At 61.7% G+C, this 24,574-nt stretch overlaps 9 protein-coding genes across 9 annotated transcripts; 6 read left to right on the top strand and 3 right to left on the bottom strand.

The window, feature by feature from the left end:
* Nucleotides 1-184: 184 nt before the first annotated feature.
* Nucleotides 185-2,003, top strand: THITE_2122715 (uncharacterized protein). Its single transcript, XM_003657167.1, has 2 exons — nucleotides 185-626; nucleotides 775-2,003. The coding sequence occupies exons 1-2, from the start codon at nucleotides 484-486 to the stop codon at nucleotides 1,685-1,687; spliced, it is 1,056 nt and encodes a 351-aa protein (XP_003657215.1). The 5' UTR covers nucleotides 185-483; the 3' UTR covers nucleotides 1,688-2,003.
* A 629-nt stretch (nucleotides 2,004-2,632) lies between these two features.
* Nucleotides 2,633-3,582, top strand: THITE_2122713 (carbohydrate esterase family 3 protein). Its single transcript, XM_003657166.1, has 2 exons — nucleotides 2,633-3,145; nucleotides 3,242-3,582. Exons 1-2 carry the CDS (start codon nucleotides 2,750-2,752, stop codon nucleotides 3,512-3,514), a joined length of 669 nt encoding a protein of 222 aa, XP_003657214.1. The 5' UTR covers nucleotides 2,633-2,749; the 3' UTR covers nucleotides 3,515-3,582.
* An 887-nt stretch (nucleotides 3,583-4,469) lies between these two features.
* Nucleotides 4,470-5,774, top strand: THITE_156556 (uncharacterized protein; the record flags this gene model as incomplete). Its single annotated transcript, XM_003657165.1, has 1 exon — nucleotides 4,470-5,774. One exon carries the CDS (start codon nucleotides 4,470-4,472, stop codon nucleotides 5,772-5,774), a length of 1,305 nt encoding a protein of 434 aa, XP_003657213.1.
* Nucleotides 5,775-6,374: 600 nt separating this feature from the next.
* Nucleotides 6,375-9,757, bottom strand: THITE_2122711 (uncharacterized protein). The gene is made up of 3 exons (XM_003657164.1): nucleotides 9,279-9,757; nucleotides 9,142-9,202; nucleotides 6,375-9,081 (listed from the first exon to the last, which is right to left on the bottom strand). The coding sequence occupies exons 1-3, from the start codon at nucleotides 9,474-9,476 to the stop codon at nucleotides 6,725-6,727; spliced, it is 2,616 nt and encodes an 871-aa protein (XP_003657212.1). The 5' UTR covers nucleotides 9,477-9,757; the 3' UTR covers nucleotides 6,375-6,724.
* Nucleotides 9,758-10,068: 311 nt separating this feature from the next.
* Nucleotides 10,069-12,522, top strand: THITE_2122709 (uncharacterized protein). The gene is made up of 3 exons (XM_003657163.1): nucleotides 10,069-10,697; nucleotides 10,757-11,210; nucleotides 11,297-12,522. The coding sequence occupies exons 1-3, from the start codon at nucleotides 10,155-10,157 to the stop codon at nucleotides 12,223-12,225; spliced, it is 1,926 nt and encodes a 641-aa protein (XP_003657211.1). The 5' UTR covers nucleotides 10,069-10,154; the 3' UTR covers nucleotides 12,226-12,522.
* A 4,369-nt stretch (nucleotides 12,523-16,891) lies between these two features.
* THITE_2122706 (uncharacterized protein) lies at nucleotides 16,892-17,392 on the bottom strand. The gene has a single exon (XM_003657162.1). The coding sequence runs from the start codon at nucleotides 17,168-17,170 to the stop codon at nucleotides 16,967-16,969; it is 204 nt and encodes a 67-aa protein (XP_003657210.1). The 5' UTR covers nucleotides 17,171-17,392; the 3' UTR covers nucleotides 16,892-16,966.
* THITE_2122704 (uncharacterized protein) lies at nucleotides 17,373-19,282 on the top strand. Its single transcript, XM_003657161.1, has 3 exons — nucleotides 17,373-17,680; nucleotides 17,862-18,232; nucleotides 18,292-19,282. Exons 1-3 carry the CDS (start codon nucleotides 17,678-17,680, stop codon nucleotides 19,121-19,123), a joined length of 1,206 nt encoding a protein of 401 aa, XP_003657209.1. The 5' UTR covers nucleotides 17,373-17,677; the 3' UTR covers nucleotides 19,124-19,282.
* A 783-nt stretch (nucleotides 19,283-20,065) lies between these two features.
* THITE_2122702 (uncharacterized protein) lies at nucleotides 20,066-21,466 on the bottom strand. The gene has a single exon (XM_003657160.1). It carries the CDS (start codon nucleotides 20,445-20,447, stop codon nucleotides 20,103-20,105), a length of 345 nt encoding a protein of 114 aa, XP_003657208.1. The 5' UTR covers nucleotides 20,448-21,466; the 3' UTR covers nucleotides 20,066-20,102.
* Nucleotides 21,467-22,473: 1,007 nt separating this feature from the next.
* Nucleotides 22,474-24,292, top strand: THITE_2122701 (uncharacterized protein). Its single transcript, XM_003657159.1, has 2 exons — nucleotides 22,474-22,924; nucleotides 22,987-24,292. The coding sequence occupies exons 1-2, from the start codon at nucleotides 22,648-22,650 to the stop codon at nucleotides 24,126-24,128; spliced, it is 1,419 nt and encodes a 472-aa protein (XP_003657207.1). The 5' UTR covers nucleotides 22,474-22,647; the 3' UTR covers nucleotides 24,129-24,292.
* The last annotated feature ends 282 nt before the right edge of the window (nucleotides 24,293-24,574 follow it).

Genomic DNA, 24,574 nt, shown 5'->3' with positions numbered 1-24,574 from the left:
GGTTAGTCTATTCTGTGCCAAGACGGCTAGGAAGGTACCTGATAAATGCTTGTCGGGATCCACTTTAAGTACCACGCTAACGAACAAACAAGGGGGGCATTGTACAGCAAGAGCAGAACGGTGATAGGCTCGTCCGCGCTACACGTGTAGATGGCTGGAGACACCAGTCCCAATTCGGGCATGTCGGGTCTGCTTTGCTCCAGGTGTCTGTCGCCGAGCACACCATCGGGCGCGCTAAGATCGGACGCTAGGAAACCTTACCCACGGCTTCTGGGGCGACACTCTTTGGATCCGTCATGGCATGATCCGCACCCCCGCCGTCCAGGGCCATCACGGGTAGCGGTTCCCCGGAGGTCCGCAAGGTCCGTCTCCAAAAAGCCCAAGTCGCGCCACCCGTCAACTCTGCCATCGCCACTAACCGTCAAGTCAAGATTCGCCTCGCGCTTCCACGACGACGACGACGACGACGACGACGACGACACGATGAACAACTTCATCACGGGCGCCGCCATGGGCGCCGCCCTCACCACAGCCGGGGTCTACGCGCCCGACATCATCCTCTCGCAATTCAAGTTCCAGGACTTCACCATGCTGCAGACCTTCCTCTCCGCCGCCGCCGGCAGCACGTAGGTGTTTCCTGTTCCCGTCCGTGTCTCCGTTTGCTCTCCAATCCTTCTTCACCCCATACACTCCTCACCGCCTCCCAGTTCCCCCTCCCCACCACCACGTGTAATCGCACCAAAACAAACAACACACTAACTCATATGCGCACAGCCTCGTCGTAACAGCCGCCCAAACACTGCACCTGACCGCCCTCCCGCCGCGGCCCTGCGCCTCCCTGGGCCTCGGTTGCCTCGGCACGCGCTACGACGGCAACCTGCTCGGCGGCGCGCTGCTGGGCGCGGGGATGGCCGTGTCGGGCGCCTGTCCCGGCACCGTCCTCGCGCAGCTGGGCGTCGGCGTCGCGTCTGGCCGGTGGGCGCTGGCCGGCACCGTGCTGGGGGGTGTCGTCTGGAGCGGGATTGTCAAGGGATGGAGGCGGGGTGGTGGTTTCGGGAGTGCTCGGGAACAGCAGGGGACGGGGACGGTGGGGAGGGGCGCGGCGGAGGGAGATGGGAAGAAGAAGATGAAAGAAGAAGCGCGGGAGGCGGAAATGCCGCTGACGGTGTACGACGCGCTGGGCGTCAGCCGCGGCGCGCTGCTGGTCGGGCTGGAGGCCGTGCTCGTGCTGGGGGTCGCGGCGTGCGCGCGGTTCGCGAACGCCGGCGCCGCCGAGGCCAGGGGAGTTCCGCCGTATCTCGGCGGGCTGGCCATCGCGGCCGCGCAGTTGGTGTCGATCGTGCTGAGGGGGTCGTTGCTGGGCGCGTCGACCGGGTTTGAGGAGCTCGGTGGCTGGGTGTGGGGCGCGAGCAGGAAGTACGCGAACGTGCTCTTCTCCGCCGGCGTGGTGGCCGGCGCGTGGATCATCTCGGCCGCCGTGCCGGCGCTGCGGCCGATCACCGACGTGGCCGTCTCGCCGGCCAGGTCGGTCCTGGGCGGCTTCATGATCGTGTTCGGGTCGAGGATGGCGGGCGGCTGCACGTCCGGGCACGGCATCAGCGGGCTGTCGCTCATGTCCATCTCGAGCTTCCTGACGGCGGCGGCGATATTTGGGGCTGGGGGTGTGACGGGGCTGTTGATGGGCTGAGTGAACTACAGCAAATGCTCGGAACTTTAGGTAGGCTCAGTGTGGCTTGCTTTTTGGGCCTCCAGCCTGAGCTGTGTCTTGTGTTGTGTATTCTACCAGGGCGGACTAGAACTCGAAGCCCAGGCTTTCTACAGGTGTTTATTCAAACCTTGGTCCTACGAGTCAACTCACGCTGCTCTCAAACTCTAGTGCTCCTGACAGCGGGTGGGTTTGGATATGGGACATTGAATAGGACGAGAAGGCGCGAGGTGCCGCCGTTGAGTTCTGATAGATTCCTCTCTGGAGACACAACGCTCTCGAGACGCACGTAGGTGCGCTGCCGTATCTCTTTCAAGTCATTCCCCATTAACATTCCCAATCGAGTACCCTCTCGGCTGGCCGGATAATGTAGGGGGATTTGGGCTACCCAAGGACAACGTCAAACATCCCTTCAACCGTGAAGACAGGGTCCGTTTGGGTCAGTTTGATTCATGCTTCAGGGATCCTACACGTGTAGTAGTGCTCCGAGGTGCCTTGCACGGAGGCGTTATGTCTGTGGAGCCTGGTCGTTAGGTCCGCCCTGCTTTGGTGTGCTCTATGTAACAGTGGAAGCCTCGCATTAACCCGACTGGCGCGGCTACGACAGTCGCGGCTATACATCCACCAGCTCCGGAACTGCCACCGGCTCTACAGCTTGGCATCGTCTTCTCTACAAAAACACCTTCCCTTGGGCTTGCTTGGCTCAGCCACGCTAATGTGCGGGTAGCGCTTGTGACCAGAGAGTTGCCGAACTGACTACCCGACTCTACGGAGAGGTTCACTGGATCTGGAAACGTCGGAGCCACCATCCGCTGTCAGCGTCGAATAGAGCAAGAATAAAATGGCTGCCACGGATCTCCGGCAGACTGTCTGCTTCCCCGGGCCACTGACTGGAATTCATATCTGCTTGGAATCTTTGTGACCATGCGTCGCTTCGTTCTCACACTCGTTGCAGGCCTTGCGGCCGCTGCGTCGGCGCAGAAGGTCAAAGTCAGTAAGTGACCATCGTGAGGGCGGCGAGCCGTGTTGTCGATCGGAGGCTAGATGTTGACGTGTGCCCCCCTGGGGGAACTGCCGGGACCAGTGCTGCTCGGGGACTCCATCACGGAGATCACCTGCTGGCGGCCGCTGGTGTGGAACCAGCTCGCCTCGGCCGGGTTGACGAGCAGCGTGCAGTTCGTCGGCAGCATGACCGACCTCATGTGCACGAGCCCGGCGGGCTTCGACCCGCACCATGAGGGCCACTCGGGCTACCAGGCGTACGACGTCGCCAGGAACAACATCGCCGGCTGGGTTCAAAACACCAAGCCCGACATCGTCCAGTTCATGCTCGGCACCAACGACGTCAACATCGGCAAGCGCAACGCCCAGAGCATCCTCGACTCGTACACGCTCATCCTCAACGCCCTGCGCGCCGCCAACCCCAACGTCAAGGTCATTGTAAGTTCAGTCCGCGGCGCTCCCAGGCTGAGGCTATCCACCATACACCGTTGACGCGTGAGATTCCTCTCTAACCACTGACGTGACCTGCGCCAGATCGACAAGCTGATCCCGACGAGCTGGAGCGACGCGACCATCGAGGCAGTCAACACGGGGATCCCGGGCTGGGCGCAGACGCACACCACCGCGCAGTCGCCCATCGCCATCGCGGACTGCTCGCGCGCCGCCGGCTTCACCAACGCCATGCTCCGCAGCGACGGCGTGCACCCCAACGACCAGGGCGACCAGTTCATCGCCCAGCAGGTCGGGCCCAAGCTGATCCAGTTCATCAACGATACTCGGAACAGCAGTCAGCAGGCTCGGCACTGAAGCATGTTGATATGTACATACATGCAGGATTTGTTTTCGCTGATCTGGACGCTGTTGAGAAGAGATTACACGACTTCTTGGGCATGAAAGGTGGAAGAGGAGAATTCAAACCGGCGGTCATCTGCTGTCGCCTGTTCACAGAGGCACCAGGAGCGATGCTGGACGGGGCTGTGGTAGCGTCTCATAGCGTGCGAGTCTCGGAGGAAACATGAATTCATTAAGCCATTGGCCAGTGTGTTCCAGGTTGTGTTGTTTGTGTGATCTGTATCGAGCAACTAGCGGCCCGGACGCTAGCTGTTGGCCTTGATGAGGCGCTTGCGATAGCGCTTAAAGTTGTCCCCTTCGACGGACCATGTTGGTACACCAGAGGTATGTACGTCACTGAGCCGCGAGAACCAGGGAAGTCATTCAAGGTCAGCTCTTGATTCAACTCTTGCTCATTCTTGCCCTTCTTCAATCTTGTCCTCTTCCTCTTCTCCTCTCGTCTCTTTCCTCCGCCATCGTTTTTGCCAAGTCGGGGTAACTGGATCCATCAGCCACAGGCCGAGGAGCTCACGCATTCAGGAGTGTTGCTGAGCTCTTTGTTTAACCGCATTGTCTGCCGCCGACCACGAGTCCGACCACACCAGGGTGGCCAGGCCAACCACAACGTTGTGTTGTACTTGTGCCCGGCTGAGCTGAGCTGGCCATGTAAAAAAATATAAAAACGCCATGCTCGCAGGTTTGGGAGCAGGTCCTTTCTGTTTTGAATCCGATAGATTTGCATGCCCTCGAAAGCCCCAACTCACCCTGAAAGCTCGCTTTGTGTGTCAGCCGTTTGATTAATTCAAAGCCTCGAGCCTCGCCACGTTGCGCTCTGCATCCGGCTTCCAACCTTCTCGCCAGGCCGGATCCCTCACCCAGCGCGTTGCCTACTCTCACTTACCCCCTCAGGCCATCAACAACGGACTGAAACATGACTAGCCAAGCTGAGCAGCCGCAGGCTTGGAGCCGGAGGGTGCCACGTCTCATACGCGAGCAACCATGGCCCAGGAATAGCTCATACCCCTCGTTTCTGGGGGGAGAACGGGACCCTCCCCCCTCGACGCTCGGCGCCGGTGTCTCTCCCTGTCTCGAGTCGAGCTCGGCGTTCTCCAACTCGGAGACCAGTGGCTTGGATCGCCTTCAACGCCCCCCCAACCCGGCGCCTCAGAGTCGGCCAGGCTCCGCCCCTGAGATAGGACAATCCGACAAGTGCCTGCCCACCACTATGGTGCCATCTCTTACGCCATCCCTGACTTCGACCAGAACATGCGCGCCAAGCCAAGCGAGTCAATCCAGCACCTCCCCGCGCAGTCTGGGGCCGCCAGACATTGCCTACCTCCGGTACAACCTACGGAGGAACCACATCTTCGTCGAGTTGCTGCCGAACGAGCTCCCGCAACACGTCCGAGACCACATGGCCGAGATCAGGCACAAACGCTGCAGCAAAACCCCTGATCTCAACGGAGACGATATGGCTACGTATCTGCGCCAGCGCCAGCGCCTGGACTCGGGATACCGATACCAACCGCGGGATCTCACCCGGCTGTTAGTCCGGTGGTTGCTGCCTGACGCGTTCTGCGGAGAGACCGGCCTGGCGTGTGCCCTCGGGGTCCCGATGTCGGCCTACCTCACCCCCAAGCATCCCAGCGCCCCCGCGGATGCCACGGTATGTCGGCCGAGGCCTGGCCTGCTGTACGGCTACACCAGCATCCCAGACGAGGCATGTCCCTTTACCAAGTCGCAGCTCATTGCCCAGCGAGCCCTGGATCAGTATCCGGGCCAGCGCTTCGTCGAGTCCAATCGCGCGGGGCTCCAGTTCCCCTTCATCTGCTTCGAGATTGCTGCGACGTGGTGGCTGTGGCCGGCCATCAACCGGAACGCGGGCACTTCGGCAGCCTGCCTCAACGCGGTCGAGAGGCTGAACGACGTGCTGAGGCAGAAGGCGGAAGAGACTGGCCAGCCGGCGGCGGCGGCGGCGGCGGCGACGGTCGACAACCTCGTGTACTCCGTTGTGGTGTACCGCACTTCCGCGAGACTCTACGTGTCGTGGAAGCCCGCCGACCGTCCGGACTCGTACCGCATGCACGAGGTCGGCCGGTACTGGCTGGCGGACGAGGCCGAGGTCAGGCGGTTCCGCCGTCGCGTGCATAACATCTTCGACTGGGGCATGGGTGAGCGACTCGCGCAGATCAGGAACGCCCTTGATGTCCTCTCTTCGGAGGAAAAAGGGAGGTAGTCGGCTACGAAGAGCATAAGGGGGTGTTTTTTGGACGTTCGCGGGAGTGGAAATCGGGCGACTGCGGGCGATGATTCCAACGGACTCAACCCCCCACAGCCGCTTGACTCCCGGTGGTTGACCATTTCTTTGTCTTCCTCTTCTCTTTTACTCTTAGCATTGCTCTAGACAGGCTTCTCACATCGCTTTTACTACCCGTCCCTTTCCACTGTCTCAGATCACTCTGTCTTGTAACCGCCCTTCAAAGATTGTGTACTCTAGCAATTGAACAGCAAGATGCATCGTAACCTGAATCCTTCCCATAATCATCAAGATCCCTGGCTGTGCTCGAAACAATTGGAAAGATGCAAAACCCGCAGGAAAACCACACTCGTGAGAATTGCCAGAGTGTATGCTACACTAACCGTTCTCTAGTCAGTTGCACAACCCCAGCCGCCAGACCCTTAATCGGGCAAGGGCACGGGTTAGCAAAAAAAAAAAAAAAAAAAAAAAAAAAAAAAAAAAAAAAAAAAAAAAAAAAAAAAAAAAAAAAAAAGCCGGGTTGCCGTCTCGAGGTCGTCGCTGAGCATCTAGTGGCAGCCCTTCATGGCGCCAAATTCCTTCCACAAAACAATGAAAAGTCTGGTGGACTAACGAACTGTTCGCCATTCCCTAAACGAAAATCGGCCCCCGTTGACTCCATTGAGGATACACGCACACAGGACCTATGTGCACTACTGTACAGTAGGAGAAGGGGTGGAACACGAAACTGGCGGGGGAAGGCATCTCATCATCAGCCCCAGCAGCAGCACTGCGGCCGCAACCCCCTCAGACACGTTTCCACTAGTTACTTACAACCGCCATAGCCGCTTACACACAGAACACACCGCTACCCAATCCGGACACCACGGGCCAACTTCACTCCTCCTCTCCTCTCCTCTCCTCTCCTCCCCTCTCTTTTCTTACATTTCCTACCTCTCCTCCAGCGCCCTCTCCCGCGCGCCGGTGACCAGCTCGAAGCCGCCCGGGTCGAGCTGCAGGGTGTGGCGGCCGCCGGTCAGGCTGCGCAGGTGGCTGTCGTACGCGAGCATGTCGCGCAGCGGCGCCTTGCCGAGGATGGTCAGCATGCGCACGACCGCCCGCTTGGGCCCGCGCAGGCTCTGCACCGACTCGTACGGATCCGGCGGCGCGTACACCTTGCTCACGTCGATGGCGCGGGGGCGGGAGTTGGCTGCGGCTGCGGCTTCGCCGCTGCCGTCGTCTTCGGAGGTGGTGGTGTGGTCTTGGCTGTAGTTGTCGGCGTCGTCCTCATCGGCCTTGCGCACCTCCAGCACCTGCCCGCCGCGCGCGGCGACCAGGTCGTGCTGGATCGCGTGGCCGGCCTCCTCCGGGCAGTGGATGCGCACGTGCGCGAAGGGCTCGAGCACGCCGACGTGGCCGGCGGCGTGCGCGGCCTTGAGCGCGCCGCGCACGGCCTGCAGCGCCGCGTTGGTGATGTGCCCGCCCGTCGTGGCCGCGCCGAAGAAGTCGGTCGCCGGGTCGAAGGTGAGATGCACGTGGCAGCGCCGGACCGGCGCGCTGCGGCGCGGCCCGCGCGTGAGGCCCGCCACCACGCCGTTGAAGAGCTGCTGCCGGACGAGCTCCGGGTCGAAGGCGAGGAGCTTGGGGTCGGCGCCGGTGGCGGCGTCGCGCGGCAGCGGGATGGCGATGTGGATGATGTTGCCGTCGCGCTCGACGCTGGACTCGAGGAGCGAATCGTGGTGGTGGTGGTGCTCCTCGAGCGGCTCGATGCTGACCGTGCAGGCTGCCTTGCCCGCCTTGTCGCGGATCGGGCGGTCGTACACGGCGCGCTGGGGCCCGGTCGGCGCCAAGAGGCACTCGGAGTACTCGACCTCGATCTCGCCCCACATGGCCGATTCGCGGTCGATCTTGTAGTGCGTCAGGAGCCGGTCCTGAGCAATTTCGAGGTGCAGCAGGCCCATGCCGGACAGGATCAGCTGTTCGGTCTTCTCGTCCTTGCTCCACCGGATGCTGGGGTCCTCGCGCGAGAGCTTGTTGAGCGCCTCCTCGAGCTTCTCGCCTGCCGTGCGCGTGTACGGCTCGATGGCGATGAATGCGACGGCGGGCGGTGTCTCGGGCGCCCTGATGCGGAGGTTCCTGAAGGCCTCGGGGGCGGTGCTGCCCTGGTGGCCCGGATACGTGATCAGGGTGTCGCCGGTGCGGGCGGACTTGAGGCCGGTCAGGGCGCCGATATGTCCTGTCGGCAGATGCTGGATTTCGTGATAGTCCTTGGCCGACACGTGGAGGATGTGCTGCGGCTTCTCGAACGAGTGGACGTTGCTATTCCACATGTGGCTGCTGCGGCTGAGCGCGCCGTGGTAGACGCGCACCCAGCTCATCATGCCCCGGCGCGGATCGTCGACGACCTTGAAGACGTGCGCGAGAGCGACAATGGGCGGTTCGGCCTGGTGCTGCCCCTTTCTCCTGACAGTCTCCTCCAGAAGCTTGGCCAAGGTGGGAGCCTTGGCGCCCATGATTTCCAGCGGGGGCCTCTCGGATGGGCTGGGCAGGTAGTCGACAACGGCGTCCAGCAGCGGTTGGACGCCGATGTTGCGCAAGCTGGCGCCTGCGAAAACTGGCGTGAACTTGGCGTCCCCGTCCATGATCAGACGGCGAATGGCCTGCTTGATCGAGGCCGAGGGCACGTCCTTCTCGAGCTCGAGGAACTCCTCCATGACCTGGTCGTCGTGCTCCGAGAGGGTCTCGACCAGGCGCAGGCGGGCCGTCGCCATCTCGTCCCGCAGCGCCGGGTTCTCCCTCGCGATGCTCTCCTTGCTGACGACCGACATGGCGCCGGTGCTGGAGAAGCGCAGGCCGAGCTCGTGGATCACATCGATGACGCCGACGAAGTCGTCCTTCTGCCACCAGGGGATCTGGCAGAGGAGAGGCCAGGTGCGCAGCCGGGATGCCACCTCGAGGACGGACCGCTTGAAGCTGGCGCCGTCTCGGTCCAGCTTGTTGACGAAGAGCAGGCGGGGAATCCTGGACAGTTGCGCCGACTCCCAGACACGCTCGGTGTGCGTCTCGACGCCCTTGACCGAGTCGAGAATGCACACGGCACCGTCGAGGATGGGCAGGCAGCGGTCAACCTCGTAGCGGAAGTCCTGGTGGCCCGGGGTGTCAATCAGGTTGATCGTCTTGGGCTCGAGGCCCGGCGGGCACAGCGACTTGGGGGGCCACTGGAAGGTGATGGCGGCCGACTGGATGGTGATGCCGCGCTCCCGCTCCATGGGGAGGAAATCGGTGGTCGTGTTGCCATGGTCGACATCTGGGCGGGCGGGTCAGCGGGGTCCTTTCCCAGACGCAGGGAGGACGGGGACAGGCATACTCCCGATGTGGCGTGTCCGGCCGCTGTGGTAGAGCATGCGCTCGGTGGTCGTCGTCTTGCCCTGCGGAGGTGTGAGTGATGTGGGTGAGGGCGTCTGGGAGCTAGTGCTAGGCTCAATGCCAAGACAAGACACGCACCGCATCGACGTGGGCGATGATGCCAATGTTGCGGATGCTCTCAATCCGGGCCTCGTGGTGTGCGTGGTCACTGGAGTAGCTCCGCGCAAGCCTGGACGGGGCCGGTTGGGCGTTTCTCAGCGCCAACACGGCCGCCGGGAGCATACCCCTTGGCAGCAGCCGGCTCGGCCCGCGACGGAGGCGGGCGCCGCAGAGCATCCCGTCTCAAGCTTCTTTCTCTTTACTGCTCTTATTTTTCGTTTTTTTTCCCACCTCAAACTCTTCAAGACCAGTTCAGATGACGAGTACAGACCTACAGCGCAAAATAAAACAAGAAGAATTAATAAATAAATAAATAAAGCACAGCTTCAGTCTGGCGCTGCAGATTTCGACTGGCCCTGCATCTCAGGTCGCCAACTGTCAGCTCGTAGGTAAGCAAAACATCAGCTGCCCCGCGGCGGCACACACCGATGTTGACATGTCCCATCCCACAATTGACCGTTGATGGTTTCACACAAGTTTTGCACTTGCTTTTCTAGGCCATCCCAGGCCTTGGTAGGGTCTGTGCACCCAGCCTTCCCCCGGCCTTGGCGCCAAGCCCGTTCATCCTGGAGTTACACGACTGCCCTGTGCCGCTTCTCCCAGCCCCGGCCGATGCACGCGGAGCAGCTGCGATCACCGACCGAGGATTTCCGCCTCCCAACTTCCCTGTGCGACTGATTGAACGGTTACGCCGCACACGTAATTTTATCAACCCGCTTCTATCAATGCCGGCCGTCGCAGCCACGCTGAGCGTTTAGTGCACGCAATCCATCTGCCCGCGTCCCGCGCACCACGTCATCGAAACCGAACTGATCCCAGGCGGAGGAGGGCGCATTTCTGGCGCAAGCGGGCACTATGGACTACAGCTCATCGATACACGACCCGGACCACCCGGCCGAGGCCTCGCCCTGGGGCAATTCGCCAAGCTCGTCGCCCCGGCACAACCGCACCAGCTACGGTCCCCTCGCAGGCGAGCCCCCGGCTTCCCCGTTCCGCTATCCCGTCTCGAACAACGGCCTCAACGACGAAGGCGGCTTCGGCGCAAGCGACACCGAGTACCGGCGGCCAGACACCGCAAGCACCGTCTCGCAGGCCACCGAGCCGGCGTCTGGGGAGCCAGCTCCCGTCGAGCCGTACCCCGAACAGCAGGGCTTTGCTGGGGAGCAGGGGCCGCTATCGCCGCAGCCAGAGTCGCAGCCGCAGCCGCATCACGATGAGCAGCACCAGCAAGCGCCAAAGCCCGCACCGGGCCAGGCGCAGCGCTCGCAAGAACAACAGCAGCAGCAGCGGCAGCAGCAGCCTCGGAAACCGCCACCCCCGCAATTCAAGCTGCAGGCTAAGATTACTGGGCTTGAGCGCACCGGACGGAAGGACCCCATCTTGAGGTTCGATGTACACGTATGCTCTGCCTGCCATGTCGTCGTACCGCCGGGGAAGCTCTAGCTAACTCGGCGCAGACAAATTTGCCCGCCTTCAGGACCACGCAATACCGCGATGTGCGCCGCCTGCACTCCGAGTTCATCAAGCTCGCCGAACACCTGATCTCGGCGAACCCCGACGCCATCGTCCCCGCGGTGCCGCCGGCGCTGACATCGGCCGGTGCTGGCACCGAGGAGGACGAGGTGCGAGTCAAGGCGCTCATGCAGCGCTGGTTCAACTACGTGTGCAGCAACGAGGTGCTGATGCGCGACGACGAGATGGTGCTCTTCGTCGAGAGCGACTTCGGCTACAGCCCCATGGTCAAGAAGAAGCAGCCCGCCACGGGCGTGCGGCGCAAGATCCTCAAGCAGTTCGCCCCGCCGCCAGATGACACGCCCGAGCTGCAGGAAGCCCGACCCGTGGTCAAGCTGTTCTACTTGGGCGCCATGGATGCCGGGCACAAGGTGGACAAACTCGTCAAGTCACGCAGAGGCAAGCCGTGCCATGCCCCCCTCCCCCCGCTCCTGGCGCCTTGCACTCTCTTTTTCCTCCTAGACTAACCGCCCGCCCATTCCCAGGCCTCGGTCTCGCCGAATCCGACTTCGGCGTCAAGCTCGGCCAGATGAACGTCCAAGAACCGCACCCGGGCCTCGCCAACGCCTACCGCAAGCTCGGCAAGATCATCCAGACGGTCGGCGACTACCACGCGGCGCAGGCGACCGCCGAGGCCACGACCATCGGCGACCCGCTCCAGTACCACTCGCAAGACGCCTTCATCGTCAAGGAGACGCTCACGAACCGGCAGATCCTGATCCGCGAGTTCCTGCAGGCGCAGGAGACCACGCGCAGCCGGCTCAACGCGGCCGACCGGCTCAAGGCGTCGTCCAACGTGCGGCGCGAGAAGGTGGACGAGGCGATCGCGGCGCTGGACGAGGCGCGGCACGCCGAGTCGGCGCTGCACCAGAAGACGGCGCGGGTGACGCAGAACCTGGTGCACGAGCGGCGCCGCTGGGCCGCCCGCACCGCCGCCGACCTGCGCCTCAGCGTGCGCGAGTTCGTGCTGCGCGAGATCGAGGCCGAGCGCCGCACCCTCGCCCTGCTCGAGTCCGTCCGCCCGGACATCCGCTCCATCGACGCCAGCGGCGGCCTCAGCCGCCTCGGCCGCGAGGCCCACCCGCCCCCCGCCGTCGCCGCCGCCCGCCGCTCCAGCCTCGCCGCCAGCCAGGGCCCCAAGGGCGACGCCTGGAGCGGCGTGCCCCGCCGCTCCGCCGACGTCCTCGCCCGCAGCGTGTCCGGCAGCCTGGTGGCCACCGCCGTCGCCGAGGCGGTCGGCGAGGAGGGCGGGCTGGAGGGCCCCGGCGCCGACGCCGCCGCGGCCGCGCACGGCGGGGCTGTCGGCGCCGGCGTCGGCCCGGGAGGCAGGATGCCCGGCCTGCTGGAGGAGGATGATGAGGATCGCATCGACGCGCGGAATGCCGCGAGTCGTCTCGCCGCTAGCACGTTCTAACTAACACCCGTAGCGCTCGCGGTCCGCGGTCCGGGTCTGGGGGATGGGGGATGGGGGATGGGGGATGGGGGATGGGGGTTAGGTTGTTGCTTGGGCTACGAGAGCTACAGTATGTGGGGGACAGCAGCAGCAGCAGCAGCAGCAGCAGCAGCGGCAGGAAGACGGGGCTGTTAGCGAAGGGCATTGATGTATGTATGTACGGAGATGGTTTACGGGCTATCTTTATGGTTAACGTGCCCTTGAGGCCACAACATGATTGTGATTCTTGCTTGCATGCATGGCGGCGTCTGTTGACTGGCTGTCTATTCCTCTGTCGGGTCCGCGCCCCTTCGACATTTGCATCCGTGAGGCGAGGAGGAGGACGAGGAGGAGGAGGGACAGATCTCAATGTCACCGGCTTGGCTGTGTCTCATGATCTCGCAGCGGAGTCAGTGCTCTCCGCAGCGGGCTGCGTTACGGTTCTTGTCCCCTCTCACACAGTCTGCTCTGCCTGCCGCCTGTCCCCCACGCATCCCGCATCCCGCATCCCGTTGACCTACTTTGTATGTAGGTAGCTGTGCTGCAGTTCTTTCTTTGGCTGGTCCGTCCAGCCCTTCGGCTCGACATGCTCCGGCCGGGCGAGAGAGAGAGAGCATGTTCCCCCACGCAACTCCCCACAAGACGGTTCGGCACCCGGCAGGGCCGTCCCGTCGTGGGGGGAAAGGGGGGGGGGGGCCGCGTGCTGAGGCCCGGGGCCCCGTCCGGCTTCGGGAGTTGCTGTGCTTGCTGAGACGAGGGCGCCGCCTCGCCTCGGTCGCCATGTTCGAGTTATGTGTGATCCGAACACTACATGCATTGCGAGCCGTGGTAGCATGCCCGTCGCCGGGGTATAGATAGTGTGCCGTGTAACTGCCTGGTATGTACACCGATGCACGGGCTGGTCCAATGCGCGGGCTGGTCGGACCTTGATTAGACAGCCGACGTATTCCGTGCGCTACTCCGTCGTTACCTCCGTAGTTATCGCCTGGCAGGCTGCGAGATCGCCTTGGGCGCCGCGCATGCAATGCTTCAATAACTTCGTCCCGCCCTGCGTTGCAGACTCACCGCCTCGTCTCCACGACATCGGTACCATGTTGGCCACCAGCATTGCGATTGCGACATCGTTTGCTCCGGCTCATGGCCGGCCGAGAAGCGGCGGCGCGGCCGGAAAACAGCCGCTGCGGGGAGGAGATATGCATGTTTCCGCTGGGGCCGTCCAGCCAGGCCCGTGCCTTAGATATGGATATGAAGGCAGGAATGTCTCGTGTATCAGTCGATGCATTAATCATGACTGATATCAGACCGCCTTTTTCCTTAACCGATGACGATGGCAGAGGTATCCATGGTTCTGTCTAAGGATGATAGATATGTACACTACATAGTGTGGTCTAGGACCGTCAAAAGCCTCGCCATTCGGCTGCGGAGGCCGGGGTTCGATATCTTGCAGTTCAACGCCGATCCCGGGTCGCCCATCCGCTCAGAATTCAGCCGCGTCGTTGGAAGCCCGTTTTGCTCTGATGGGGAATCCTGCCCGGGGATGCCGGGAGTGCCGGGACGGGCGAAGATGGCGCGAGACCCAGGAATCCCCCGATGCGACGGCGGTGCTGAGCGTGTGAGCTGGTTCACCGATAGGATTGGCCGTCGGCGTATCGCGCAGCTGGTCTACTGTGTATGTATGCTGCCATACAGAGTCGTAGTGTAAATGCAGGGTTTGGTAATGGTGGACGGGTTTGCCAGTCGCCAACAAGCCAACTATTCCGTATTCCGGGCACTCGGAGCTTGGGAACTTCGGCGGGCGTCTGCCAACACAGACGGGCGTCAACGGACGGTCCAGATACACCAGCAATCTTAGAAACCCTCGGGTTTCCAGATCGAGCATCCCTGGAGATCAGTGCTCCAAATGCAGCACTGATCCCGAGGAAGGACTGCTGAAACGCGAGGCAGAGAGGTACACTATGTCCCGGTGCAGCTCAACAAAAAGGCCTGCAACGAAGTTGGCCCGAGAACCCTAGCGGTTCCACACGTGCGACGGAATGATGAAATCGTGGGGCGGGGTTGTTGCTTTTTTCTTTTGAGCCGCCATCCCAACCCCTGTCGCGACTCCGATCTTCTCCAAAGAACCGGACAGCAGCAGACAGCATCCGATGGGGGGCCGAATCTCGGCAAGCTGCTGCATTTGGAAAGGCATGGGCTGCCCTGGACTCGGCGTCTGTGATACACTCTGCACCACACCTGCAATCGCGACAGCGCCATGTTCCCAAATGCCTTGATAAGGAATCGATGATTTGTTTGGAAGCGGGGCGGTTTGCATGCTCACCGACACACACCTCGGTACTGCTGTGCAAGCACACGGCCAGGATTAGGCCGCGCCAGGGTCCCGTCGCGTTTCCGATCTTCCGGAAGCCTTCTGCACTGTCCCGGGCGAAGTTTCCCTCCTCGCGCTCCACTTGGAATTCGTCCGAGGAGTGAAAGTCAAGTGTGCGGATCCGTGCTCCCTTGTAGTGTACACTCCACTCCAAACGGATACACTACCTGACTTCGTTGAGCTTTGCAAGCCTCTGCTCCGTTTCATGCGCAACACCCTTGCTCTGGCATGTTCGCCTGCCGTAGGGTCGGCAAAATGGGAGAATCCGTTCTCGACTCGTCCGTGGTACCTCTCGCACCACAGTGTGGTTCGTCGCAGTGCTGGAGTCCGCGCCGGAGAAGATTCGTCATTTTCGACGTCCAAAGCGAATCCCCGTGGGTGCCCTTCGGCCGTTATGTACGGAAAACGGATCTTTGGTCGTGTTTTCTGTCCGCTACACTACCTGACGCAGTACTGTGTAGCGTACGCAGGAGTTAGCTTCTCGAAGCTTTGATCCTCGGTGGATTCGCGGTGCCTTCTCCACTGTTTCGCAGTTACCGGGCCGTTTGGACGACCCCAGCTAAGTGGCGTCCCTCTCCCTGATTGGGGTATTGGAGCAGCTGGTGGGGTCTGGGAGTTGGAGACATCAGGGGGCTCATTCACTCGAAGATCAACCGCGGATAGACAGTCATTGAGGGCAATCGTTTCTCTCTGAGGTGGTCGCAAGACGAGTGAGCGGCCATGGCGGCCACACCCGTCCCAAGCAGCGGCAGTCAGTGATGGGAGTCGGGTAACATTCGGCAGCGTGCGGTGCAGAGACGAGCTCGTCGTGCCGCGATGCGCAACCTGGAACATCACCCCCAGAGGGCGGCAGGTGTTGACAAGCGACCTTTCGCTTCAGCTCGCTAATCTCTGGAAATGCGGCTCGACAGTCCACGGACACAGTTGAAGAAAAAGACCCCATATCCGCCCGTATCCGTGGCGGGGCAGTCATTTGAAGTGCAATCGCTCCTTCCTTTGTCTCGGCCCCGGAGTTCGTCCACCCAAGAACCCAGCCAGGCCTGTCAAGGTGTTCTTTCCTTCGGTGCGGGTCACCGATAAGTTGAACAACTTTTTCGTTCCCCTGGCTCGCTGCTTCCTTGTTCCCCTGCTCGCGTCATCAACGCTCGACCCCACACACTCGCAGGGTCGCTGCGGTTCGTCATCTCCTCAACCCCTGCCCTGCTGCGAAACCGGCGGCTCCCGGATCTGCCCTCGACGTCCGAGTGTGGCGTCAATTTCACATGGCTTTGACATCGCGCGTATTGCGCAATGCTTGCTTATATTCCGCCGTATACACTACACACTACACAGAATGGAACTTGCCCGGTTGCGACATGATGTCTGGTATGTTACTGTATATTCCCCCAGCATGACACACGCACTTGGGCTAGGCCTGGACGAAGAAATCACAACAGCGCAAGAGCCAAGCTCGCAGGTCACGGCGTTGCGGTGGAAAGCAGGCTGATCCCGACTAGCTTTCCTTTCCCCGTCGTGTCCAGTACACTACGGCGGCACAGGCATTCTCCGGAAGTTATCTAACTGCTGTGGACGATAACTAGCTCGCTAAGAGTCTTGGACCGTTGGATCTGCCGGTCCAGAGTCCCGTCTTCCGTCTGACAAACCGCCCTGACTGCCGCGATTCCACGGCCCACGGCAGGCATAAGTGATGGCGTGCTCGCACGAAAGACGTCTATTCGCTGCCGTCCCTGGCAATTCAAAGGGCGGCTGAGATTGACTGTCGCATCTGTGGCCTGAGCACTCCCGCCTCGCCGCCGGGCGTGCGAACGCTGGTTTCCCAGGCCCACTACCAGGGCCGGGGCTGCTGCATGCTGCAGTCGATGCTGCAGCGGTCGTGGTTCACGCTAGCTTCGAGGTACCCACAAAATATCCGCATGGCTGCTGCATGGAAGCCCGGCTATCTCGCCCGCCCAGCTTCGGTTGGAAGCACACGAAGCCTGCACTTCCAATCTTTGCTCCACCACACGGCTCGAGCAGCCCCAGACAGGCAAGACCCTCGCCCCCAGTGCTCCCGGATCGCATCAGGACTGGCCAAAATCAGCTTCTGTCATACCCGGACACACCGTCTCCTCCGAGCCCTGGATCCTGCTGCTCCCCGTTGCACCCTCCACCTCCACCACCATCACCTCCAGCGGTCATTGACATGGCGCGCCTTTGCGTGCCCTTGCTGTCCTGCAACCGCTCCGGCTCCGGCTCAAGGTTCCATCCATGGATGCCCCTGGATGTCGCCATGCTCCCTCCAGACGGCGATAGACCTGTGTGGGTGGGGTGCTCGTGCCGGCCTGATGCATGCTCTCCCGAGATTATCGGGACTCTACACTACTGGGGCGTGTTCCGCCCGGCCATTTGCCTCCGCACGGAGATAACTCGTCGATATCTGACTGGCGAGCTTCCGCCGGGCGCATGCTCTCTGGTTCCAGAGGACGCATCTTCACCTCCGTTCCTGGACCTTGTCTCCCCTTGACGTCTGCTCCTGTCTCGCCAAATGCCCCCCCGGGCGTTGCGCATCAGAGATTGACACATTGCAGCTCGTCAACGATTTCGTTCCGGCCGCCAAACCGTCGATAGTATACTTAAGCAGTGGGGGTCGTCATACCCTGCTCTGCCTGTCTCTCGAGCATCTCTCTGATCTCTCCTATACACTACGCCCCTCTGCTGTGCCTGGTGTAGTCCATCGGGTCGCCCACTTATCTCTTTTTTCACACCGACGGGTACATCAGTGCAAGCTTGCCACCCACCTCGTGGGCAGCGCTCCCTCTTTCTCCGCACACATCCCGCGCGGCGGCGGCCACCGAGCAAGAGCCGCAGCCCTCTTTGGTGAACCCCACGGGCAAGCCACTCACGTTGGCCAAGCTCGCCCGGTCCCACGCTCATCCCACTTCCATCCCACCTCCAGCTTCCTAGTGTAGTCGCCCTATCGACATGGCGCCCTCCGCGACAGGCGAGCCGGCGCCAATGCACCTACCCGCCGTCTCTAAAACAACCTCGACCATTAACGCCTCTGTCTTACATGGGCCCCGCGATCTACGAATGGTAACGCCCGCCTTCCTTTCTGCCACGCCTTACCCCTGGCTTCCCCAGATCCCTGGGTTACACAGGCGTCGGCTCCCCGTCGTCCTGTCACGCGCTCTTTCGGCCCGCCCACGCCTCGCTCGCTAGTGGATTTCCCGCTGCCTCGGTATGACCACCAATCAGCTAACCACACCGTTTCCAGGAGCGGAGGACGATCGAGGAGCCTGGCATCGGCGAGCTTCAGATTGCCGTCCACACAACTGGCATCTGCGGGTCAGATGTCAGTTACTACAAGAAATTCGCCAATGGCGACCTCTGCGCCTGCATGCCGCTTTCGCTCGGCCATGAGGCGTCGGGTACCGTCGTCGCCATCGGGCCTCAGGTGACAGGCTTCAGCATCGGCGACCGCGTCGCCCTCGAAGTCGGCATCCCTTGCGGGCAGTGCGGCATCTGCCGCCGGGGTAGGTACAATCTCTGCAAACACATGAGGTTTAGGAGTAGTGCCAAGTCAGTTCCGCACTTCCAGGGGACGCTGCAGGAGAGGATCAATCACCCGGCCGTGTGGTGCCACAAGTACGTCTTTTCCTTGTCCCGTCGTGGGTAACGGGTCAATGAATGCTAACATGGTCCAGGCTGCCCGACAACATCTCTTTCGACGCCGCTGCTTTGCTCGAGCCGTTGTCTGTCGCTATCCACGCAGTCAACCGTGCGAAGCCAGCGCCTGGCTCAACCGCTCTGGTCCTCGGAGCCGGTGCCGTCGGCTTGCTGACCGCGGCCATGGCCAGGCAATCCGGCTGCTCCACCGTCACCATTGCCGACGTCGACCAAGGCCGCGTCGACTTCGCCATCGCCAAGGGCTTTGCGACGCATGGCTACGTCGTTCCCCGGCCGCTGCACACCTCATCCAGCAGCTCGTCCATCTACAGCGGCAGCAGCTCTGGCACCTCTACCCCGTTAGACGGCGTCATGACGCCGGCGAGCACGCTATCCTTTCAGAGCCAGCTCGACTACGCCAAGACGCTTGCTGCCGACATGCTCTCCCTGACCCGCAACTCGAACGCGCTCTACGTCGACGACGAGGAGGACGGCGTCGACGTGACCTTCGAGTGCACCGGCAAAGAGGTGTGCATGCACACGTCGCTCTACGCCACGCGGTCCGGCGGCAAGGTCATCATGGTGGGCATGGGCACGCCCATCCAGACGCTGCCCATGTCGGTGGCGCACCTCCGCGAGATCGACATCCTCGGCATCTTCCGCTACGCCAACACGTATGCCACCGGCGTCAGGTTACTGTGCGCGAGGGACCGGCTGGCCCCCGGCGCCGGCTTCGTCATCCCCAGCCTGGACGAAATGGTCACCCACCGGTTCAAGGGGCTCGAGAATGCCCAGCGTGCGTTCGAGCTGGCGAGCAGGACCGTGGATGACGATGGGAATCTGGTTCTCAAGGTTGTCATTGAAGCTTAATTGGGTTGCGGGAGGGGGTCTGTCTGCCGGTCGCTGTTGGACTGTTGGATACCCAATGTCAGCCGTGACGGAGTTGGTCACTTTGCGAGTCCTTTTGCCGCCGGCCTCGAGAGCGTTCTCGCCACTGCTTTTCGCCCCATCTTTTCACCGTCCTTTACTGTTTCCTTGGTCCGGAACCGATTCAACACGCAATGACGATAGAAAACCGGCTGGACGAGCCGGACTAATGACGGACTGGGCTTGGGAGTGGTTATCGGCGGTTTCCTTTTTGTCTACGGTAGAGCGCGATTGTTCCTGGGGGAAAGAGTAATACTGGCTTATAGACTTGGATCTATCTGGTTCGTGATTGTCGTGCCGCTGTCCTTTCCGCCTGGCGCTCCTATTGTTTGCTTTGCTTTGTTCTGCTTGCTTGATTTTCTATTGGGTCCGGCAGTTTGTGATCTTTGCAAAGGAGAATGACTTGGTTCGAATCTAGCTACTGCGAGTGAGGGATATTGTCCAACTCGCCAGCCTGCTGATAACTCACTAATGGAAATTGCTTCAGATAATACAAAGCGCGAGTAGTTACTACACAACAGCTCGGTTCTCTCTTCCCCTTCCCCTCTCCCCCCCCCCCCCCCCCGCTGCTTCCTTGTCCTCCTCCGACGAACCAATGCTCGTTGCCCCACCGCTACATGTTGACGAAGCTAAATACGCCTATCAGAAGGACCAGGCCATGGCTAGTTACGGCCAGCAGAGGCATGTGAACTCAACAAGAAATGGAGTCAGAAGCAGAATGATGGAGGGACGTTGTCTTCGGAGGCCCCCTGGTCCCTGATATGAGGGGCAGTTAGGACAGCATGCGTGTATCCATCCATCCAGCTCGAAAAAGGCATCAGCTCCTCAAGACGCGGAAACGGAAAAGGGGAAAGAAGAGGGGAGAGAAGGGGGAGGGGGGGGGGGGGGGGGGGTATGGAGATCCTTGTCCTCACCGCCCCCCTCACCCAGTAGCCGGCGGCGGGCGACCGGCACAGCGCAGCAGCAGCGGCCGGATGACCAAGCCCGAGATCAGCTCGGCGACCCTGGCCGGCGCCACGCCGTGTCGGGCTGCGACCTGGGCCGAAGGGAACGTCGCGTGGATCGTCTCGGCAATGTCCCTGAACAGATCGCTACTGGGCGGCGGCGGACCGCCCGGAGCGGCGGCGGCACGAGCTGCGGTAGGGTACGACGTGGGTGAGGAGGAGGAGGGGGAGGGGCCTGGATGCTCGACGTTCTGGGGCGGTGGGGCCTGGTGCTGACGCGGTGTCGGTATGTGTGCGTGTGTTTGTGCGTGTGCCGTCGGCATCGGGCGTGGTGCGGCGGGTCCTGTCTGTTGTGCAAAGTCTGGCCGCGGAAGGTGGCTGCAGGGCGGCATGGGGGGGGATTGCCAGGCATGTTGGTGATTGACTTGGCGGTGCTGTTGTTGGGCGGCGCTCGCGGGAGGTCGAGGAGGAGACCCCTGCGCCTGGCGTAGCATGTTCTCCTGCTGGATCCGCGCGCAGTGCGGACAAGCCGGCCTGGCGGTCGGCGCTGAAAATGGCAAGCGGCCTTGCATCGGTTGAGCCGTGGAAGGATGACCTGGAGGATGCTGGTGGTTGACAGGAAACTGGGCCTGCGGGCTGGCGAGGCTGCCGGGAGCGGAGACTGCGATTTGTTGACTTTGGGGCGGAGCAGAGACAGTGGCCGACGATGCCGGTGGCTGGCTCGTGCAGTGCGCCTGAGGCATTGTCACGATATTCCCCGTTGAGTACATGGTGAAGGGGATTGCGTTGTGGCTGGTCAGGGGGTTGAAGGGCGGCGGAGCCGAGGCCGGCATCGGACGCGGGCTCGAGCTGGTCTCATCACCCACGCAAAGGCCACTCAGAATACCACCTTCAGCTGAGAAGACGCGGCTCACATCAAAACCCGGGGTGTTGGTCGGCACACCGTTGAAGTCGAGGCACGATATCTGGTCGAGGGTAACAGTGGGATGCGATGAAGCACTGGGACCGGAGCCGATGGGTTGGTCCCGCGTGATCTCACCCCCGGACGACGACGGGAGCACTTGCGGAAGCTGCCTAGGAGAGATGGGCTCCGAGTGCCGGGGTGGTATGGTTGAGGCAGGCGGGAACGACAGCGGAAAGGAGAAGCTGTCGAGGGCAGGGGCCGATGTTCCTCGGTTCTCGAGCAGCGCTTCAGAGCCAGCAATTTTCATTCCGTCGCCACAGGCGCTGCGGCAACGGTCTGCCATCTGGGCGGCGGGGACCGGCGGAGGAGTTGTTGGCTTTGGCGTTGGCGGCGGCGGCGCCATCAGGATGGGTTTCTCGGGCTTCTGCTCGGTCAACCGTCTCTTCTTGACTGGGTTGGATGAGATGAACTCGATCTCGTCATCGGCAGCGGGCCTCTTGGCTGGCGTGACGGGGCGGGGGCCGTCCGATTCTGTGTTGCCGGGAGGCGCGGGCTCTTGGGGCTGCTCTGGTTGTTCCTCCTTCGGAGGCGAAGACATGTTCACTCGGGATGAAGGTGCCAGAAGCAAGATTCCGAAGGGGTTTGGCGAGACAGGAGAGAAACTATCAGCATGGCGCAGAGACAGGAAGAACGGAAGGATATATGCTTGGGCTGTCAAAGCGAGGCCCCCTCCATCACTCGTTTGGGCCAACCGTGTCTCCTCCTAGGGCGGAGTGTGAAAGCAATTCAGGACGTGGTGCTCAGCGTCGCTGTTGCGCGCATCCATGAGACTGACAACAGTCACCAGCGTGGTCACCATCATCACCGGGACTCAATGCTTCCAGCAAAGGACGGGAAGAACAGAGAAGGCATTCAAAGAGACCATCAAGAATGAGCGTGAACATGGAAAGGAAACCTGCAAAGGCAAGTTGTGCAAGGAAAGGGCTGCACCATCGGCATTCACTTCCGCGAGAGGAGCAGCGAGTGTGCATGCGTGATGGAAATCGCATTGCCTGGCGGTAACTGAGAAAGTGAGCAGAGCCATCACTGAGAATATTCTTCCCGCGCTGCCTGATCGCCGAGATGCGTACAGCTTCCCATAGAAATCCATAGTTGATTGATAGAAGCAAAGGAAGGGAAATGAATGGAGGCGTTTGGGTTCTCGTCCACTCATCAGTGTGATCACACAACAACATCCAGGTGGGATGCAAGTGCGTTGTGGAGCGATGGCAATTGTTCACTTCTTCAAGGCTCATCACAACGGGTTTAGTTTACGTGCCCTGGGCCCCTGAGCCCCTGAAGCTGAACGAATGGAGGCTGAAGGGAGCAAAAAAGCACCCGGCTAGTGCCAGCTGGCGACAGCTACCCCGCCTTCCGGCCGGTCATCCACCATAAGCAACTCAGGGCTTGAGCTCCAGTGGGTCCGGCGGGGCGAGGCTGCGCTTCTGCCTTGTCCCTCCCTCCACGACGCTCGACTGCATCTCGCCCGGGCGTCTCGGAGACAATCTCAGCAACCCACACGAAAAGCGCGCGGCTGCTGCATTCTCTTCCACATACTACAGAGAGACCATACAGCCACCATGGCCGGCCTCGCCGCCAACGAGCTGCTCTCGACGCAGCAGGCGTCCGACTCGGGCCTGCAGGTCGTGCTGCACCCGCTGCCAATTCTCGAGATATCCGACTTCATCACCCGCGGATACCAGCGCGACTTCACCGGCGCTGTGGTTGGCGCGCTTCTTGGCCAGCAGAACGGACGCGAGGTCACCATCGAGCACAGCTTCAGCTGCAAGTCGGCCAAGAACGCCGACGGCTTCTACGAGCTGGACCGGGACTGGTTCAAGCAGCGCCTAGAACAGAGTGTGATCCCCCCGGTGCCGCAGCAGCCTGATATAACGCGATGCTCAGCTAACACGACGCAGTGAAACTCGTCCACAAGAGCCCTGCTCTCGATCTTGTCGGCTGGTACGCGCTCGTGCCCAGGACAGGCCCTACCGCCCTACATCTCCCCATCCACCGCCAGATCAGCGCCTACAACGAGTCGGCCGTGCTGCTTGGTTTTCACATTGAAGACATGCTGGCGCCAGCGCCAGGCGACCCGCTACCGGTAACGATATACGAGAGCAGCATGGAGGCCGAGGACAGCGCCAAGGACGCCGACGGAGAAGACAAGGAGATGAAGGACGCCGAGACGCCCACCAAGATGGTCCTCCGCTTCCGCAAGCTCCCCTACACGACAGAAACCGGCGAGGCCGAGATGATCGCCATGCAGTTCATCCACGAAGGCGGCGCCAACGCCGCCGTGGACAGCACCGAGAGCCACATCCTGGAGCAGTTCGACAAGAAGATCGCCGTCGACGACGGCAAGGGTAAGCGTCGAGCGGTCGCCTACGAGGAGAGTGGCAAGCCGAGGAAGGACACCGCCCCCGCCGCCGAAGGGTCCGCAACCGCCCCCAGCAGCAGCAGCACAAATCCCGACGCCAATCTCACGCGCGCCGAGGCCGAGTACGTGGCGTCGCTACAAGCGAAGTACAACGCCATCAAGATGATGAAATCACGCCTTGCTCTGGTGATCGCCTATCTGCAGCACCTACCCCCGTCCTTTACGCAGAGCAGCACCCAACCCCCCACCACCACCTCCTCCACCTCCTCCGAAGCAACCCCCACCGCCGCCGCCCAACACACCGTCCCGTCACACACCATCCTGCGCCAGATCCAAGCGCTGGTGACCAACGCCGGCCTGGTGGTCCCGCCGGCCGAGCAGGCGGCCGCGCTGCACCACGAGATGCGCCGCGAGACCAACGACGTCGACCTGGTCTCGCTGCTCGCCAACCTCGCCGCCAGCGTGAGCGAGGCGCGCGAGGCGGGAAAACGATTCCACGTCCTCGACGCCGCGAGACAGTCGCGCCAGGGCGGCGGCCCCGGCAGGCGGGGCGCCGGCGGGAGTAGGAAGGGTGAAGCCGGCGGCGGCGGCGGTGGTGGTGGTGGCGGTGGCGCTGGAGGGCTGCGTGAGGATGAGGAGGCGGAGTTGGGGTTCGATAGCCAGGCCGAGATGGAGATTTAGGGAGGCTCAAAGGCCGGCGCTTGTTGTTTCAACTGATTTTGGGCGGGGCTAAGCGGGGTGGTTTTTTCATTCACGAGCAAGACGGCGGCTTGAAGAGGCCTCCTCATGATTTACGATGTAGTCGAGGGTGGGGGAGGGGGCTGTTGATATTCTCAGGGCCCCCTCGTCGCTCTGCTGCTCTGCATAAAGATGACACAGTGGTTGAAAGACGGTTGGCATGGGAAAACCGGAGTTGCATCTTACACGGACGGCGTGAATGGAGCTGTCGTTGTCTAGGCGTTGGAGAGGGACCAATCCATAACGTTTGTTTTCTCTCTCTTTCCCAGTCTTACTGCGTCTTTGCCCCTCCGTGTCGGCCTCCTGTAAAACTCATTAGTGGTTGAGCAGCTCTGATAGAGAAAAGACAGCCCGCGTGACAGAGAGTCGGGTGCTGGCGGGCTGCAGGG

Source organism: Thermothielavioides terrestris, chromosome 5 (genome assembly GCF_000226115.1).
Source record: "Thermothielavioides terrestris NRRL 8126 chromosome 5, complete sequence".
In the NCBI taxonomy this organism is placed as follows: domain Eukaryota; kingdom Fungi; phylum Ascomycota; class Sordariomycetes; order Sordariales; family Chaetomiaceae; genus Thermothielavioides; species Thermothielavioides terrestris.
The sequence above is the reverse complement of the archived record's forward strand: the minus strand, read 5'-3'. Positions and strand labels throughout refer to the sequence as shown.